This window comes from Balaenoptera ricei, chromosome 4 (genome assembly GCF_028023285.1).
Source record: "Balaenoptera ricei isolate mBalRic1 chromosome 4, mBalRic1.hap2, whole genome shotgun sequence".
NCBI lineage: Eukaryota > Metazoa > Chordata > Mammalia > Artiodactyla > Balaenopteridae > Balaenoptera > Balaenoptera ricei.
Genome location: NC_082642.1, coordinates 89449749 through 89470125, shown reverse-complemented (window position 1 = coordinate 89470125; position 20377 = coordinate 89449749). Strand labels below are relative to the sequence as shown.

At 40.0% G+C, this 20377-nt stretch overlaps 1 protein-coding gene and 1 pseudogene across 5 annotated transcripts in view; one reads left to right on the top strand and one right to left on the bottom strand.

Annotated features, from left to right (window-relative positions):
* Nucleotides 1-18166, bottom strand: part of UBXN7 (UBX domain protein 7) — a 74556-nt gene extending 56390 nt beyond the window's left edge. For 2 of the 5 annotated variants that reach the window (XM_059920859.1, XM_059920863.1), the window contains exon 1: nucleotides 18056-18166. In XM_059920859.1, coding sequence (XP_059776842.1) covers nucleotides 18056-18128 — 73 coding nt within the window. In that variant the 5' untranslated portion in view covers nucleotides 18129-18166. Of the gene's footprint in view, nucleotides 1-13463; nucleotides 13572-18055 lie in introns of all 5 variants that reach the window. The other 3 variants (XM_059920861.1, XM_059920860.1, XM_059920862.1) reach the window with 3 other exon arrangements.
* LOC132364758 (uncharacterized) lies at nucleotides 17333-18083 on the top strand (annotated as a pseudogene).
* Nucleotides 18167-20377: the final 2211 nt, after the last annotated feature.

Here is a 20377-nt window from a genome sequence, read left to right as displayed (position 1 = left end):
CAAGCCTTGGTAAATTTAAGAAAATTGAAATTGTATCAAGTATCTTTTCCGACCACAACACTATGAGACTAGACATCAATTACAGGAAAAAAATCTGTGGAAAATACAAACACATGGAGGCTAAACAGTACACTACTAAATAACCAAGAGATCACTGAGGAAATCAAAAAATACCTAGAAACAAATGACAATGAAAACACAACGACCCACAACCTATGGGATGCAGCAAAAGCAGTTCTAAGAGGGAAGTTTATAGCAATACAATCTTACCTCAAGAAACAAGAAACATCTCAAATAAACAACCTAACCTTACACCTAAAGCAATTAGAGAAAAGAAGAACAAAAAACCCCCAAAGGTAGCAGAAGGAAAGAAATCATAAAGATCAGATCAGAAATAAATGAAAAAGAAATGAAGGAAACAACAGCTAAGATCAATAAAACTAAAAGCTGGTTCTTTGAGAAGATAAAATTGATAAACCACTAGCCAGACTCATCAAGAAAAAAAGGGAGAAGACTCAAATCAATAAAATCAGAAATGAAAAAGGAGAAGTAACAACTGACACTGCAGAAATACAAAAGATCATGAGAGATTACTACAAGCAACTATATGCCAATAAAATGGCCAACCTGGAAGAAAAGGACAAATTCTTAGAAATGCACAACCTTCCGAGACTGGACCAGGAAGAAATAGAAAATATAAACAGACCAATCACAAGGACTGAAATTGAAACTGTGATTACAAATCTTCCAACAAACAAAAGTCCAGGACCAGATGGATTCACAGGCGAATTCTATCAAACATTTAGAGAAGAGCTAACACCTGTCCTTCTCAAACTCTTCCAAAATATAGCACAGGGAGGAACACTCCCAAACTCATTCTACGAGGCCACCATCACCCTGATACCAAAACCAGACAAAGAGGTCACAAAAAAAGAAAACTACAGGCCAATATCACTGATGAACATAGATGCAAAAATCCTCAACAAAATACTAGCAAACAGAATCCAACAGCACATTAAAAGGATCATACACCATGATCAGGTGGGGTTCAACCCAGGAATGCAAGGATTCTTCAATATATGCAAATCAATCAATGTGATAAACCATATTAACAAACTGAAGGAGAAAAACCATATGATCATCTCAACAGATGCAGAAAAAGCTTTCAACAAAATTCAACACCTATTTATGAAAAAACCCTCCAGAAAGTAGGCATAGAGGGAACTTACCTCAACATAATAAAGGCCATATATGACAAACCCACAGCTAACATCGTTCTCAATGGTGAAAAACTGAAACCATTTCCACTAAGATCAGGAACAAGACAAGGCTGCCCACTCTCACCACTATTATTCAATATAGTTTTGGAAGTTTTAGCCATAGCAATCAGAGAAGAAAAAGAAATAAAAGGAATCCAAATCAGAAAAGAAGAAGTAAAACTGTCACTGTTTGCAGATGACATGATACTACACAGAGAATCCCAAAGATGCTACCAGAAAACTACTAGAGCTAATCAATGAATTTGGTAAAGTAGCAGGATATAAAATTAATGCACAGAAATCTCTAGCATTCCTATATACTAATGATGAAAAATCTGAAAGAGAAATTAAGGAAACACTCCCATTTACCACTGGAACAAAAAGAATAAAATACCTAAGAATAAACCTAACTAAGGAGACAAAAGACCTGTATGCAGAAAACTATAAGACACTGAGGAAAGAAATTAAAGATGATACAAACAGATGGAGAGATATACCATGTTCTTAGATTGGAAGAATCAACACTGTGAAAATGACTATACTACCCAAAGCAATCTACAGATTCAATGCAATCCCTATCAAACTACTAATGGCATTTTTCAAAGAACTAGAACAAAGAAATTTCACAGTTTGTATGGAAACACAAAAGACTCCGAATAGCCAAAGCAATCTTGAGAAAGAAAAACGGAGCTAGGAGAATCAGGCTCCCTGCCTTCAAACTATACTACAAGGCTACCGTAATCAAGAAAGTATGGTACTGGCACAAAAACAGAAATATATATCAATGGAACAGGACAGAAAGCCCAGAGATAAACCCACACGCATATGGTCACCTTATCTTTGATAAAGGAGGCAAGAATATACAATGGAGAAAAGACAGCCTCTTTAATAAGTGGTGCTGGGGAAACTGGACACCTACATATAAAAGAATGAAATTAGAATACTCCCCAAAACCATACACAAAAATAAACTCAAAATGGATTAAAGACCTAATGTAAGGCCAGACACTATAAAACTCTTAGAGGAAAACATAGGCAGAACACTCTATGACATACATCACATCAAGATCCTTTCTGACCCACCTCCTAGAAAAATGTAAATAAAAACAAAAATAAACGAATGGAACCTAATGAAACTTAAAAGCTTTTGCACAGGAAAGGAAACCATAAACAAGATGAAAAGCCAACTCTCAGAATGGGAGAAAATATTTGCAAATGAAGCAACTGACAAAGGATTAATCTCCAAAATATACAGGCAGCTCATGCAGCTCAGTATCAAAAAAAAAAAAACCAAACAACCCAATCCAAAAATGGGCAGAAGACCTAAATAGACATTTCTCCAAAGAAGATATACAGATTGCCAACAAACACATGAAAGGATGCTCAACATCACTAATCATTAGAGAGATGCAAATCAAAACTACAATAAGGTATCACCTCACACGGGTCAGAATGGCCATCATCAAAAAATCTACAAACGATAAATGCTGGAGAGGGTGCGGAGAAAAGGGAACCCTCTTGCACTGCTTGTGGGAATGTAAACTGACACAACCACTATGGAGAACAGTATGGAGGTTCCTTAAAAAACTAAAAATAGAACCACCATATGACCCAGCAATCCCACTACTGGGCATACACCCTGAGAAAACCATAATTCAAAAAGAGTCATGTACCACAATGTTCATTGCAGCTCTATTTACAATAGCCAGGACATGGAACCAACCTAAGTGTCCATCTACAGATGATTGGATAAAGAAGATGTGGCACATATATACAATGGAATATTACTCAGCCATAAAAAGAAACGAAATTGAGGTATTTGTAGTGAGGTGGATGGAGTTAGTCTGTCATACAGAGTGAAGTCAGTCAGAAAGAGAAAAACAAATACCATATGCTAACACATATATATGGAATCTAAAAAAAAAAAAACTGTTCTGAAGAACCTAGGGCCAGGACAGGAATAAAGATGCAGACGTAGAGAATGGACTTGAGGACACGGGAAAGGCGAAGGTTAAGCTGGGACGAAGTGAGAGAGTGGCATGGACATATATACACTACCAAATGTAAAAGAGATAGCTAGTGGGAAGCAGCCGCATAGCACAGGGAAATCAGCTCAGTGCTTTGTGACCACCTAGAGGGGTGGGATAGGGAGGGTGGGAGGAAGACGCAAGAAGGAGGAGATATGTGGATATATGTATACATATAGCTGATTCACTTTGTTATACAGCAGAAACTAACACACCACTGTAAAGCAATCATACTCCAATAAAAATGTTAAAAATAAATAAATAAATAAAAATTACCTTACTCCTCCATTCACACTTATGTCCTTCTGGAACTCCAATTAGATGTATGTTAGAACTCTTCATTCTATGCTGTGCCAATTTGTTTTTTACCTGTTCATGAGCTTTTAATTTTAGTTAATTTTTTATAACTAGAAGTTCTGGGGTTTTTGTTTCCTAATCTGCCTGGTCATGTTTCAGAGACCCTTACTTCATACTCATATTTCTTTTCATTTCATCTAATATATTAATCAAACTTACTGGAATTATTAAGACAAAATATAAAATTTCTGCAGTCTCTAGAGGTCACTGTCTCGTTTCTGCTGGCTCTTGCACACTATGCAATGTTTTTTTGTGCACTTTGTGATTTTTTTTTGACTATGATCTTAAGTGGCTTGGAATTTTAATCTGTAGATTTTTGAAGGCTGGGTTGAAGGTACATCCCTCCTAAGAGAAGATAACTTGATAGATTTTGTAAGGTACCTGAAGGCACCACCAAACAGAGACTATTTAAAATACATTCTTGGGGCTTCCCTGGTGGCACAGTGGTTAAGAATCCGCCTGCCAATGCAGGGGACACGGGTTCGAGCCCTGGTCCGGGAAGATCCCACATGCCGCGGAGCCACAACTACTGAGCCTGCACTCTAGAACTTGCTCCCCACAACTACTGAAGCCCTCGCGCCTAGAGCCCGTGCTCCACAAGAGAAGCCACCGCAATGAGAAGCCTGTGCACCGCAACGAAGAGTAGCCCCCACTTGCCGCAACTAGAGAAAGCCTGTGAGCAGCAACGAAGACCCAACGCAGCCAAAAATAATAAAGTAAATACTAAATGTTAGTTCTTAAAAAAGTTTTTTTTAAATAAAATAAAATACATTCTTGACTTGAAGTTTTATGAAATCACATGGGAAATGTGACCCTGTAAGGACCCTTGTTATAAATTCTCAGAGAAGATTTCTCCTGCCACTCCCCAAATGCCAAGGTCCCAGCTTCATGTATGGGAGGGTTCTCCTTTCAGATTCCTCTCCTTAGGAAGGCTGCAAGCTTGTTTCCTGTGCCCTCTGACGCCATCAAAAGAGAAGTTCAAAGCCATCCAGTTAGGGCAGCTTCAACGAGGGTGAAAGCTTACTTAAAACCTTGCTAACATCTCATTTCCAATTTCATTTCATTTTTAGCTTCTGAATATTCTTTACTTTCTCACCAGCCCAATGATACATTTTATGAGATTTTTAAAAATATTTTATTCAGGATTTTCCTTCTCACTTGGGAGGGTTACTCATGGTATCTCTCTAGTTTAGTCCTACTGCCAGAAATGAACTGCTGACTCTACTCTTAATATCTTTCATTTGTTTTCTTTTCTCTACTATTATCTCTAAGGCTTTAAATCAAGTCCTTAATTCTTCTTACCTGGATTACTACAATAGGCTCCTAACTGATCATCATTCTATCTTCCACCTTGCTGCTGAAGTTATGTTCCAAGATACAAGTGTGATTATCACACACAAATACAAACACACACACACAGTTTAAATTCTTTAATGGCTCTCTGACACCCACAGTATAAATTCCAAAGTTCTTATGATCTGGCAAGTCCTCTGTGATCAGACCTCAGCTTATCTCTCTGGCTTTTCCTCTTCTCTTCTCCGTCCTATGCAATTCAGTACAGTCACACCAAATTACACACTTGGAAAGCCCTTATTCTCCTTATCTCCCCCTTCGTCTAGTTCATGCATGCTCAAGAATCACCATAAGTGTTACTTTTTTCAATTCCTGTGCTAAGCATTCTCTACACTACCTCCTCCCCACTCCCACCACTGGGATACTCTTCTATTACATACATGGACATACTACTAAGCAGTAAATACTTGTTTACTTTCTAGCTCCTCCAAAAGAGCAGGAGCTTCTTGAACACAGGGGTTGATTTTTTTCTTGGTACCCTAGCATCTAACGTCATGTTCGCTTGCATGTGATCAATATCTAATGAACTGACTTAAAACTATCTCATAGTACTTCAGTTAACCAGTTAGTACACTGGGGAAAGAAAGGCCAGACTTCAGCCAAAACAACCCTTCTATATCCTTTGAATTTTTTTCCTCTTGGCTGCGCCACACGTTTGTGGGATCATAGTTCCCCGACCAGGGATTGAATCCCGGCCCTGGCAGTGAAAGCGCCAAGTCCTAACCACTGGACCACCAGGGAATTCCCCTATCCTTTGAATTTTAAACCGCATATATTTATATTTTAAATTTCATTTACAAAGCAATATGGTTACACTGTGGAAATCACAAATAGCAAATGGGTATTTAGGATAAATGAACTTAAGATAAAATGTCCAGTGAAAGCATCACATACAAATTTTAAATGTGCTGTATCTCAAACAACATAAAGTGAAAATCACATGCTCCAAAAAACTGTTAGATGATACTGAGCAGCTACAGCTTTGTCAGAAAGCTGACAAAGAGATATCTAAATGCTAGTAAAAAACAAAAAAAGAACAAAATTATTTCATGGAACATGACTGGAAAAAAGCATTAATATACAATATTGTGATTTAATGTTAAATCAATAAATAACATTATAAAAAAGCATCAATCATTTCACTTAAATCTCTAGAAATTTACATATTTATGTCAGTCAAAAATCTTTTTTGGGAACTGGACAAATACAGAATTGCCTTTTATTTGGGGTGTGCCTTATATCTGGGTATATATGGTAATTTAAGTTACATAGGGCCAGGGATGTTTTTTCTTTAAAAGGGCTTCATATATTACTCAAAATTGAAAAACTTTCCTCCACTATTCTCTCTTCAACTGCAAACAGCCCATCAGTCAACCAACAAATCCTACAGCTTCCATCTAATTAACAACACCCCTATCCATACTGTTCTATGTTCACTGCAATACTCTTTGTTCAGGCCTTCAACATCTCTTACATGAACTATCACATTTCTTTGCTCTTGGTCATGCTCCTATTGATATACCTTCTATATTGCAAAAGAATGTAAATTTGATTATCTCCCCTGTTTCAACAGTTCTGCACTGCTGACTGGAAAACTTTTCATCTCTCTTGAGCTGCACACAAGACTTGGCCCTTATAAACCGCTCCTATTTTATACCCTTCTGCTTTCATCTCACCTCTGTACCATTCCCTCCAGATGCAGGTGTTTTTGTAACCTAGGCAGATCACTTGGTGGTACTTTACAATGCCATGCCTCTGTATGATATGGAGAGTGACAGCAGTAAAATCAGTCCCCTCATTCTTCTTCTCGTTTTTTTTTTTTTTAATTTATTTTTGGCTGCGTTGGGGTTGGGTCCTCGTTGCTGCATGCGGGCTTTCTCTAGTTGCTGTGCATGGGCTTCTCATTGCAGTGGCTTCTCTCTCCAGATCACGGGCTCTAGGTGTGCGGGCTTCAGCAGTTGTGGCGCACGGGCTCAGCTGCTCTGCAGCATGTGGGATCTTCCCGGACCAGGGCTTGAACCCGTGTCCCCTGCATTGGCAGGCGGATTCTTAACCACTGCACCACCAGGGAAGTCCCAGTCCCCTCATTTTTCTTGACAACACACCAAATACCCACCTGTTAAGTTGTGGACCTTCCCCCTCTCTCCTCACCCTAAAGTAGATACAGGAATAGATACTACTTTTCCACAGGGCCTTATCTCTATCCTTGTCTCTGCTAGCTCTTCTACCTTACAGACTTTAAAAACTCACTGAACTGGCCAGTTCTCACTTTTCTCAAACCAGTTCTCTCTCCATAAGTCCTCAGTCAAGCTGAACCAAAAGTTCTCAAATTCTATACTATATATAAAATAAGCAACAAGGTCCTACTGTATAGCGTAAGGAACTATATTCAATATCTTGTAATAAACTATAATGGAAAAGAATAAGAAAAAGAATATATATATATATGTATGTATAACTGAATCACTTTGCTGTACACCAGAAACTAACACAACATTGTAAAAACTAACTATACTTCAATAAAAATAAAATAATTTTAAAAAAAATGTTCTCAAGTTCTAGTATATACAGACTTATATTCTCACCATTAGGAAACACTTTAAAAAAGTGAAGTCTCGGACTTCCCTGGTGGTGCAGTGGTTAAGGATCCGCCTGCCAATGCAGGGGACATGGGTCCGAGCCCTGGTCCGGGAAGATCCCACATGCTGCGGAGCAACTAAGCCCAGGTGCCACAACCACTGAGCCTGCACTCTAGAGGCCACAAGCCACAACTACTGAGCCCGCGTGCCACAACTACTAAGTCCACGCGCCTAGAGCATGTGCTCTGCAACAAAAGAAGCCACCACAATGAGAAGCCCGTGCACAGCAACGAAGAGTAGCCCCTGCTTGCCGCAACTAGAGAAGGCCCGCACGCAGCAACAAAGACCCAACACAGCCAAAAAAAAAAAAGTGAAATCTCAAAATAAAAACAAATTCAACTTTTTGAGGGAAAGGAGGAGTTCAAATATCCCAGTAGCCAACTGTATGTTAGGTAATTAAATACAAACTCTTGGAGCAAAAACAGTACAAATTTGATGAAAACTTTCTATATCATTACTCATAAAACCTGAGGCTTTGTTTCAGTGTTTTTCTAATATTTTTACACTGTGTCTAGTTATACTGGTTACATTACTATATTTCTTAAATGCTAGTCTAAAAGTTCAGTGTCTATTGTACTCCACCATTTTAATTTATCTACACAGCAGCTTCTGAAAATTAAAAGGTTCCTGTATGCAAACTACTCTGGCTGCTTATTCCAGCAAGAGATGCATGAACTATTATCTTTGCCACATAATAAACCCTAAAACTAGCTTCTGAATGACATCTACTGATCTTTTTCTTTTCAGAGAATTAAATGGCTGAGTTTATACCATTTTGGCTCTTGTCTCTCTAGGTGCTCACCACACTGCACTAAAGCACCACAAAAGGCACAAAGAACATGCTGGGACTTCCCTGGTGGCGCAGTGGTTAAGACTCCGTGCACTCCCAATGCAGGGGGCCCAGGTTCAATCCCTGGCCGGGAAACTAGATCCCACGTGCATGCCACAACTAAGAGTTCACATGCCACAACTAAGGAGCCCATGTGCTGCAACAAAGGAGCCAGCGAGCCACAACTAAGGAGCCCATGTGCTGCAACTGAGGAGCTCGCCTGCTGCAACTAAGACCTAGTACAACCAAATAAATATTAAAAAAAAAAAAAAAGAACATGCTGATGGGGGATCGAAACTCCCTTCTGCTATAATAGCAACCAATCCCGGCTGCTTCACTCCTTTTGAAATTTGTTCATAAGGAAATTCAACTTAAAAATGACCACTGCTGGGAATTCCCTGGCAGTCCAGTGGTTAGGACTTGGCCCTTTCACTGCAAGGGCCTGGGTTCAATCCCTGGTGGGGGAACTAAGATCCTGCAAGTGGCCCCACAAAAAAAAGAGCTGATGTAGAAACACAGGAAAATGTAATAAAAGTATAGGTGAGTATTTCAGAGATCTACTGAACTATAGATTAAAATAGAATTTAGTAAAAGGGATTATACCGAGAATGACTTTAAGACAAAAATAAAGCTATAATAAAGAAATAATAACTGTGATATTTTGGGGGGCAGAAGGTGTCAACACTCGAGGCTCAGAATTGCTTTTTTTAACATCTTTATTGGAGTATAATTGCTTTACAATAGTGTGTTAGTTTCTGCTGTATAACAAAGTGAGAACTGCCATTCTTATCTATAATCCTCACTTAACCATTTAGTGCTAGAATCTAAACTATAGACAGCATATCATATATCTTTTGACAATCTGACAGGATAACTTCCATCACTGGAGCTTGTCAGTATAGTGACCTAAGAGCTTTCCATAAAAGGGGTCTCTACTTACGAGATTTTTTAAAAAAGAAGCACATGCTAAATTCTGGCAAGACTGAAGAAGGCAGTATTAGAGAGGGCCCCAAGAAGCAAAGTACACCATTCACTTTCTTAAATAAAGCCAAATTATCTGAGCCATCTGTGCTTGTATAATCAGGCATTCTTAGTTTATCATTTGTTGTATCACTTAGTGTATCTTTTTTTTTTTTTAAATGTAGATCCTGCCCCCACTCCAATTGGAAGGGTCTGGGTAGGGCCCAGGAATATGCCATTTTTTAAAACATTTATTTATTTATTTGGTTGCGCTGGGTCTTAGTTGCAGCAGGAGGGCTCCTTAGTTGTGGTTTGTGGGCTCCTTTGTTATGGCTCACCGGCTCCTGAGTTGCGGCACACGGGCTCCTTAGTTGTGGCATGTGAACTCTTAGTTGCAGCATGCATGTGGGATCTAGTTCCCTGACCAGGGATCGAACCCGGACCCCTTGCATTGGGAGCACAGAGTCTTAACCACTGCGCCACCAGGGAGGTCCCAAGTGTATCGTTTTAGAAACAGAAGATAACTGAAGGATAATTAAAGGTTCCAGTGGTTCTCAATGTCAGGAAGTAGTAGAGACACCTAGAAATGTGAGACACCATTTTTGGTGTTTCATGATTAGGGGATGGGAGCACTACTGGCATTTAGTGGAGAGAAGCCAGGGGTGCCTTAGTAGGTTGGAAAATGTCTCCCCTCCCCTAAAGACTTCTCACACCTTCATTTCAGACTTCTGGCCTCCAGAACTGAGAGAATAACTGTGTTAAGCACTGCAGTTTGTGGTAATTTGTTACAGCAGCCACAGGAAACTCATACAAGCGCTAAATCTTCTGCAAGGAACGGAACAGTCCTACAGAACAAGAAACTGTCCTAGCCAAAATGCCAACAACACTTCCACTTAGCTAAACAGAGGAATAGAAGGTTAACTGAGAGGGCAAAGGAAAAGTAAGGAGGGCTAAATGATATAGAGGACAGGAACAGTGATAAACAAATTTAAACAAGTTACAAGTTTTACCTATATACTTAGAGGTAATAACAATTTTTGATGAGTCAGCCATAAAAAAATTTGAAATTCTCTCTTATTATATTCAGAATGAAGAACAAATCTTTTTTAAAAGGGGGAGGGGGGCCTTTAAAAGAAACTTGCAGATTTAAACTACCTGTAAACCTGTTCATGGGCTTATTTTGAGGTCTCAATATTATAGGTAGCAGCAGGATAGCTTAATCTAACCCAGTGTCTTAGTTTGTTCGGGCTGCTCTAACAAAACTACCATAGACTGGGTGGCTTAAACAACGAACATTTATCTCTCACAGTTCTGGAGGTTGGGAAGTCAAAGATCAGGCTCCAGCAGATTTGGTGTGTGGTGCAGGCCCACTTCCTGGTTGATAAGACAGTTGTCTTTTCCGTGTGTACTCACATGGAGGAAGGGGCCAGATAGCTCTCTGGGGTCTCCTTTTAAGTATACTAATCACATTCATAAGGACTCCACCCTCATGACCTAACCACCTCCCAAAGGCCCCACCTCCTAATACCATCACACTGGGGGCTCAGGATTTCAAAATACGAATTTTGGGAAGGACACAAAAATTCAGTCCATAACACCCCATAATCCATATCTATGGCAGAAGTCCCACTTTACTGTTTCTCACCACATGCACTTTTTATTTATCCATTACCTTTTCTTCCATCTGCTTTAGCTTGCTAATGGCACCAAAGGCATTAACCCAGCTTGTGGCGCCCAATTTATCAGTGGCCATCTCCTTGCTGCTGCCTCTTAGTTCACACTCTTTCTCCTTTAATAACTTCATATAGAAAATAGCCCCAAACCTGTAATGCAGTCTATGTTTCCACCACAGCTGGAAAGAAGAATCAAGAGACATTTCAAACTTTAGTAGTCCTTTATACCTATTCTCTACACTATTTTCAATGCCAAAAGAACAGTCTCTTCACTATTATCAAGGAACCTAAGTATGGTAGTCACAGAGATTTTTTTTTAAAAAGAAAAAAAATCCCTCTACAGACCCTTTCTTGCCCCACAGGGATAGAGCACAGAAATGACAGGGACACAAAGTGGTTACTTTTTGGTTCTACACTTCCCCTAGAAATGATAATAAAGCCAGCCAGACTATCCACCAAGGAAATGAGAGTCGGTGACAGTTGCAAGAAGTAAGATCAAAGTTCAACCTCCTCACTGGTCTCCCATCCTGGAGTTTTTAAGTATTGAGGAATAGAAAATATTTTTTAAAATATTTATATACAAGCACTATGGAGAACACTATGGAAGTTCCTTAAAAAACTAAAAATAGAACTACCATATGATCCAGCAATTCCACTCCTGGGCATATATCCGGATAAAACCATAATTTGAAAGGATACATGCACCCCACTGTTCATTGCAGCACTATTGACAATAGCCAAGACAGGGAAGCAACCTAAATGTCCATAAACAGAGGAACGGATAAAGAAAATGTGGTATATATACACAATGGAATATTACTCAGCCATAAAAAAGGATGAAATAATGCCATTTGCAGCAACATGGATGGACCTAGAGATTACATACCAAGTGAAGTAAGTCAGACAGAGAAAGACAAAATGCAAAATGGTGTATGTATCAATAGTAACTTAGGAAAATAGTATGACATTTTTTAAAGTTACACACCTATCATATGATCCCACTCCTAACTATTTATCCAAAGGAAATGAAAACATACATTCACACGCTTGTACACTAATGTTTTTGGCAGCTTTATTTATAATCTCCCAAACAAGAAACAACAAAATTATCCATTCATTTAATGAATGGATAAACAAATTGTAGTATATCCATACAATGGTATATTATTCACCAATAAAAAGGAACTACTCATACCACAACATCATGAATGAATCTCAAACGCAGTATGCTAAGTAAAAGAAGCCAGACTCAAAAGAAGCCTGACTACATACTGTGATTCCATTTATATGACATTCTGGAAAAGAAAAACAATAGACAAAAAGATTAGGCTACAGGTGAGAGGAGGGACTGACTACAAAGGGACAGGGGGAAATTTTTGAGGATAGAACTGTCCTGCATCTTGGGGACTTCCCTGGTGGTGCAGTGGTTAAGAATCTGCCTGCCAATACAGGGGATACATGTTCGATCCCTGGTCCAGGAAGATCCCACGTGCCACGGAGCAACTAAGCCCGTGTGCCCTAACTACTGAGCCTGAGCTCTAGAGCCTGCGAGCCACAACTGCTGAGCCCATGTGCTGTAACTACTGAAGCCTGCGCACCTAGAGCCCGAGCTCCGCAACAAGAGAAGCCACCGCAATGAGAAGCCCACGCACCGCAACGAAGAGTAGCCACCGCTCGCCACAACAAGAGAAAGCCCGCACACAGCAAGACCCAATGCAGCCAAAAATAAATAAATAAATAAATAAATAAATTTATTAAAAAAAAAAAAAAGAACCGTTCTGCATCTTTATTGTGGTTTTACAACTGCATGCACTTATGAAAACTTTAACTCTACACTAAAAATGTTACATTTTACTGTATGCAAATTATACCCTTTATTTTAACAGAATTTGGGTTTATATTTTGTATGTGTTCTTTTTATTTCATTTTTTTAAACACTTAATTTTTATTGCATTTTTACTAAAGCACTGGTCTATGGGGAATTCCCTCCTTTCACTGCTGAGGGCCCGGGTTCGATCCGTGGTCGGGGAACTAAGATCCCACAAGCCACGTGTGGCGTAGCCAAAAAAAAAAAAAAGAAAAATTAAAGTATTGGTCTATGAAGATTTTTTTTTAAAGGGGTGGGGGGGGGGCGGTCTTTTCCTACAAATAAATTTGAGAAGCACTGACCTAAGACATATAACCCTAAATCACTTTACTTCTCTGGGCCTTCAATTTCTCATTTTAACTCAGAAATGGGTCAATATGGTTTCTAAGATGTCTTCCAACCCTAACCAAGAAAAATCTGTGAATATTCAATGATTTCTGGTTTCCTAAAGTGCCTACATAATATCTGACATATTACCCTACTCCTAATGTTTAAAGTACCATTACATTCTCCTGGTTTTCCTCCTACATCTTTGGTTTCTTCCGATCCTTCTCTGTACTTTCTTCTTTACCGTCTGTTAGATGTTAGTGTTCCTTCAGCTTTGTGTCCTGGAACAAAGGACACATCCACTTTTATAGCTTCAACTGCCATCAATATGACTCATCAGATGTCACTCTTCTTTCTAGACCCAAATATTCATTTCCCTACTGAACAGCTCCATTTGGAAGTCCCACAGGCAGCAACTTACCTAAGCTGAACTAATCATCTCCCCAAACCTCTGCTACTATTCCATACCTTCACAAATTGTACTATTATAAACTTAGACGTCCAAAACAGAATCCTAAGCTTCATTCTGACTCCTCTGAATTCTTCCCTTACCTTTCAGAGTCCACTTCTCTGCCACTAACTTATTTCAGGACACCAGCATCTTCAATTATTGCAACAGTCTTCTACTGATGTCTATGCCTACCTCTTCTCCCCTATGGCCAAGCAGCTCTTTCTGAAAAAACCAAATATGATTGTGTCACTCCTCTAATTAAAACTTTTCACTGACTCCCCATTACATTCAGAATAAAGCCAAGATTTCTTAACATGAGTTACAAGGCCCTTCCTAATCTGGTACCCTCTTATCTCTTCAGCCCCATTTATTGCATCTCACACAAGCTATGTTCTCTTCATTTGGAATTATCATCAATTCCCTCAACCTACTGTCTCTCCTTTCTTGTCTCCATATGTATGCCTGGCCCTCTTTCCTCCAGGTCTCTGCACATGTTTCTCCTGTCAGAAACAGCTCTCCTCCAGGTTTTAGCTAAGAAATTATTTCTTCTGGGAAGCTTTTCTTGACCTCCCTCATTTGTGCTACCGTAACAGCTCCTTACCATTATCCCAATGTATTACAATACCCATTTATGTGTCTGTATTCCCATTAACCTTTAGGCTTTTTGAGGACAGACACCATGTCTTGCTCATGGTAGTATCCCCAAGATCTGAACCATGCCTGGCACATAGCAGTCTATTAATAAATACTGAGTTTACTAGTAAGAGTCTACTCACAACTCAAAAAAATTTATTCCCTCCCTAAATTTCTGCTCAAACTTCATTAACACTCTTTGAAATAGTTCTTAAAATTCCAGAAGAGTTTTCTTTTAATACCTAGAACACTTGCAACTACCTTTCTTGACACAGAGAACTTAAATACACTTTAATACTAACCCAAGAAAAATGTATTGTAGAAAGAATATGAATGGAAGTTGACCACAAATCCAAATACTACCAACACCAAGAGTTTCTAATTTAACAAATATGCATTCATTCAACAATTTTAAAAAAGATTAAACTAAAGGGGTTCTATAATTTCATTAAGTTTGTGAATGCCTACTATACACAAAGCTTTATGGAATGCTACACTAGCAACCACTTGTACTCTTCTCAGCCTCACTTTCTATTCCCTCACTTTTTGGCCTTACCTTCTGATTGTGTATTTATTTCTACCTATTCTATAGCATCTATATCTCCCTCATCTCATGAATTATTCTGATTACATCTATGCATTTTGTATATGTGTGGCTGGATGTCAGTCCAAGTTGGTGTTAATGGGATACTGCTGTGGTTCAAAACATTTTTAAAAACTGCTCTTTTGGAATTACCTTCAGATCCAGTGGCACATTCTTTCCTCAGGTTTTGAGAACTGATGTAACTTCTGAAAGTAGTCAGCAGTCTAAGCCATGTATGAGAGTATCAAGGGAGATCAAACTGAGTAATACTGTAAAATGTGGTAGACTATAAAATAACAGGACTGGTTTTCTATGTAGCTTGAAATAATGCTAATGGCATCAACGGTAAAGGTACATAGCTTCTCAGTGTGACCACTTCAAAGACCATCACTTCCCTTGGCTATCTGCTTATCAAAGGGTTTAATCATAGGAAAAATGTTTATGATGTAACGTTAATTGAAAATTTCAGAATTCTAAATTATGTACATTATGATCCACAATGTAAAAATAATTTTAAAGTAATTTAAAAAATAAAAATAAGTATGTAAACAAGAACTGGAAGATAATATGTGAAATAAATAATATTGCTATTGTGAGAATGAACTAGTGTTTCTTTTTTCAAAATTATTTCATGTTGTGATATCTTTTTAATGTTTTTTAAAAGTCAGAGTCATTACTTCATACTCACATATCATAGAGAGAGAGTGTGAGAGAGATCTGTTCTATTTAGTGAGAAATAAAAGTTAAAATTCTTTCAATTTTCTCTACTTCTAAATGCCACAGAAAAGGTAAGACTCACATTTTTGAAAATGCATTGCTTTTACCACAATGTTGGGCTTCCAAGTAAGTAAAATCTTTTTGAAATGAGAGCATAAACTCTTAAGGTCAGTTTCATTCATCTAGCAATAAATAAATTTCAAATACCTTTCTGTCATAAATACTACAATTTAAAATATTAGTGGGGACTTCCCTGGTGGTCCAGTGGTTAAGACTCTGCGCTTCCATTGCAGGGCGCACGGGTTCCATCCCTGGTCGGGGAATTAAGATCCCATATGCCGCACGGCCAAAAAAAAAAAAAAAAAATATATATATATACACACACACACACACATACACACACACACATTTTTTTAGGATATATTAAAGGGAGTAAAGGGGTCAATCGTGTTTCTAATATTTAATTACTATCTTGTAAAAAAATTATTATAAATCCATAATACATTAAGAACAATCTAAGGTATTTTCGCTTTTACAGACCTCCAGATACCACTGTCTACTGAGGGTCTCCAACTTGATTCAGGAATAGAAGGGCCTGTGACCAGGAAACAAGCCATGAAGACTAGCTGACAGAAACAGAATTAAAGCAATTAAGTGAGTCACTTCATCTCACCACATTTTGGGTTTTGTCTACACATACCAAAAATGTTGCATTAGAAGAAATAATGTGAGACTAAAACAATCTGAGTTCCTAAAGTGGTAGTTAGCATAAAAAACTGGAATGAAATAGGTGGCATCTTAAACCACCTCTAGAAAATCTAAAGAAAAGATAATGATAATCACTTCTATATGTAATTCACTACAAAGATTTTTCTATATAAACATAATATAGCAATAATTTTCTGATTTTCCCAATAATGATCTGCTTAGACACTGGGAAATGCATTACATCTCTAATATAATAGTCCAATCACAATTTTTAAATATTAAGAAAAGTTATCATTCCATTTCTCATCCCAATTTTGTTACCAATTTTACTTTATCAACTTTGACTTGATGTTTCATGCCCACAAGCTAGACAATGCATCAAAAATATAGTTATCGCTGCAAAGTAAAAAATAAAACTAGCTTTAACTATTAAAACGACAACTCGCAAACAACCGGTAGTGGTTAAAACATAAAATTTCACTTAACCAGATCTTGCACGTCAAACTCTGGATACATTCAAAATGGAAATGTTCTCTGCATCTAACAAACTACCAAATAAAGTATAGATCTGCTAACATTCTGACCTCCTTACAAAACGACAAACTAGAACGGCAAAATTACACTCAGGCACATGTAGTACTCTTCTCTCAAATCACTCCACAGAGAACTTCATCATTTGCTCCGCCCTCTAATAACTCATGCAAAAAAAGTTCAGCACCATCACAGAGAACAAGACAGAGAGAATTCATAGAATGGCTTAGGGCCTTTCCTCCAGGCAGTAAGAGGATCTGCGTGTGCCCTTCGCAGGGGTCCAAAGGAAAAGAAAAACCGAGGGTTTGGGGGATACTGACATCCAGAAACTGATTTTGTCTCAAAGAAGTTTCTGCCATCATTCCTATTTTATCAGCAGGAGGCCCTGGCGCCATCGTCTCAGTCTTTATTATTTTTTAATGGGGAGGTGGGAAACGCCACCGAGGATTCCTCCAGGCCTTTCCTATTAAGGTCTGGGGGGGGGGGGTGTTCCCCCTCATTCTTCTCTTAAAACCTCAGTCTGGAGGGTACTCCTCAGCACCCCCCCCTTTCTGGCGGCCTATCCCCCGAGATCGGTAAAGGCGCTGCCGAACCCACCAGCCTCGCCGTTAAGGCGGGAGGGCCCGAACACGCCAGGGCCACAGCGATGGCTCCGAGGGGCCCAGAAAGGGGAAGGGCAGGCCAAGCACGGGGGGGAGAATGACCTGGCCAAGGAAAAAAGGAATAAGGAGGTGAGGGGATGCGCTGCACCCCAAGGTTGCACAGAGAAGAGGCGATGATGATGAAGGAGGAGGGCGGTGGCCCGGGTGCGGCCCCCCACCTCTCCCGCCCCCAGGTCCCCGGGCCGGCGGGGGAGGATGAGCTCGGCCCATTCCCCGGGTCTGGGCTGAAAGGGGGTGGGGAGGTTTCCCTCCACACTGCGAGAAGACCAAGAACGAGGGTATGGGGTGCGCGGGGGTGAGGGGGTGTCTCCCGCCTGAACCCGGAGACCCGACGCCGTCGTCGCCTCTTCCTCAGGAGGGAGGACGAGAGCTGTGGGTAAAGCCCGAGAGAGGAATGCATGAAGGTAAAGGGAAGCCCAGGGCAGACCGGCCGCCCGCTCCAGACCCCACTCTCCACCTTCCGGTAACCGCGTCTCTTACCGGTGATGGCGGTGAACTGCTGAATTAACCCCTTCAGCGCCGAGGACGCCGCGGAGCCCCCGTGGGCAGCCATCTTACCGCCGCCGCCGCTGCCGCCGAACAACAACACAGACACACACGGAACGCCCTCCCCCACCTCGCCGCACGGTTTGCGCAGGCTCATTGACCGCCCCCAAGCTCCGCCCCGCCCGCCCAGGCCCCCCGCGGCGGCCTGCGCAGGCGCACTTCCAGATCGGTCCGGGAGAGCTTTCTGCTCCCCGGGTTGGCTGCTCGGTTGCTGTCCGCCACCGCATCCTTCATTGCAACCTCTGGTGCCTTCCTCTCCAAGCTCCAAGGCCAGTCTCAGAGACGCGATATTGCTTCCTAAGTTTCCGAAGGGCTTGGTAGGTAGTAGGCTCTTTGCGTTTCAGCTTCACAAGCTTTATTAACCGACCCAACTGCCGATGACAGTATATTTTTTGTTTTTGCAACTCCAGAGCCCTCTGCTAGGTTTCCTGCAACTCCTATCAAAATACAAATCCTACATCGTTGCACTAAAGCGACTTTCGCACCTGCTCCCCAGCCTCTAAACTAATTGATTAGTGCGGCAGCCCATGCAACAGAAGTAAAATACCAGAACCCGTAGTCCAGTCCACTTTCCTTCAATAAATTTGCAACACATCTCCCCTCAAGGTCTCAGTTTCCTCACCTATAAAATGAGAAGGTGTCATTTATGTAAGGAAAAAAAATGTGTATATATATATACAGTATAGGAAATAAATGTATAGAAAGGTCACTGGAAAGGTATCCTCAAAACGATAATGGTTACCTCTAAGAGAGGGGAGCAATGGGGGGCATGGTGAAAGCGGACTTTGAGGGGTTTTTTATCCTTTATTTTTAAACAGAGGTAATATTAGTATGTTAACTATATGATTTAAAGTACTTTAAAAAACAATTACAGGATTACACTCAAATCTGGTGATCCCCCCCACCTTGAACATAAAGAGACTCAGTTTAGGTTCTAGCCTCCCACCTCCCACCTACATATTTTGCATCTACACAGAAAAATGGCCCAATAAAAGATGAGATGAGTCATCTGGAGAATTGACCCATCCTGAGAGTCTGTAGATGTGCTATTGGGATGAATTAAAAAATAACCAAGTTAAATCAAAGTAACCATAGGGTTATATGATTGGTGTATAAGAAAGCAGACTCCTAACCAAGAGTATTGTCGGTTAAATGACAACCTCCTAGGTTGCTGCAGTTTTCTAGATGGGTTGAGGAAGCCCAGGAACCAGTTGTAGATTTGGGAAGCTGTTTGGTTCACATTGACACAAAGGTGCAAAAATGGAGGTGAAAACCAGAGCAAGAAACAGTGTGACCTCTTCCTTCCTAAAGGCCTTAATCCTAAAGTCTGTGTCACTATAGCCAACCATGCAAAATGGGGTTCCAAATAAAATAGTCTCTCTACAAAAACTAGATGCAGTTATTTCTGTACCTCCATTAAATGGAGAGACTAACAATGAGATCTGTAGGTTTATTTCCAAGGTCTTAGGGTTCAGATATAGTGATGTCATTTTTAGATTAATCTTCTGAAAAACTGGTAAAGATCGTGGTATCCACAACTCTAGAAAAGATTTTGTAGAAATTAAAATGTAAGCTAAAAGAAAAGGAGGCAGGAAACTAATAACAAAACCTTGAAAATAAGTTTTGGATTGTTAAAGAATATGAAAGAGGGACTTCCCTGGTGGTGCAGTGGTTAAGAATACACCTGCCAGTGCAGGGGACATGGGTTCGAGCCCTGGTCCAGGAGGATCCCACGTGCTGCAGAGCAGCTGGGCCCATGAGCCACAACTACTGAGCCTGCGCTCTAGAGCCCCCGAGCCACAACTACTGAGCCTGCATGCCACAGCTGCTGAAGCCTGCACGCCTAGAGCCTGTGCTCCGCAACAAAAGAAGCCACCGCAATGAGAAGCCCGTGCACCGCCACAAAGAGTAGCCCCCGCTCTCCACAACTAGAGAAAGCCCGTGGGCAGCAACGAAGACCCAACACAGCCAAAAATAAATAAATAAATTTATTAAAAAAGAAAAGAATATGAAAGACCTTTAGAATCACAAGAAAATATATTTATATATATATCCCCCAAATCATGGAAAATATGTTCTTTAAAAAACATGGATTATCCTCAGAAAATTGAACTGCAAAAGTATTATACATTGAATGACAGAAAATTAAAGTTTTAGATGACAAAGAGCAAATACCCAAAGCTAAACGTCAGTTACTATTTGAATTCTTTCACCAAATTACACTAGGATTTTGTTTTTATTTTTAGGTCTGGTTTT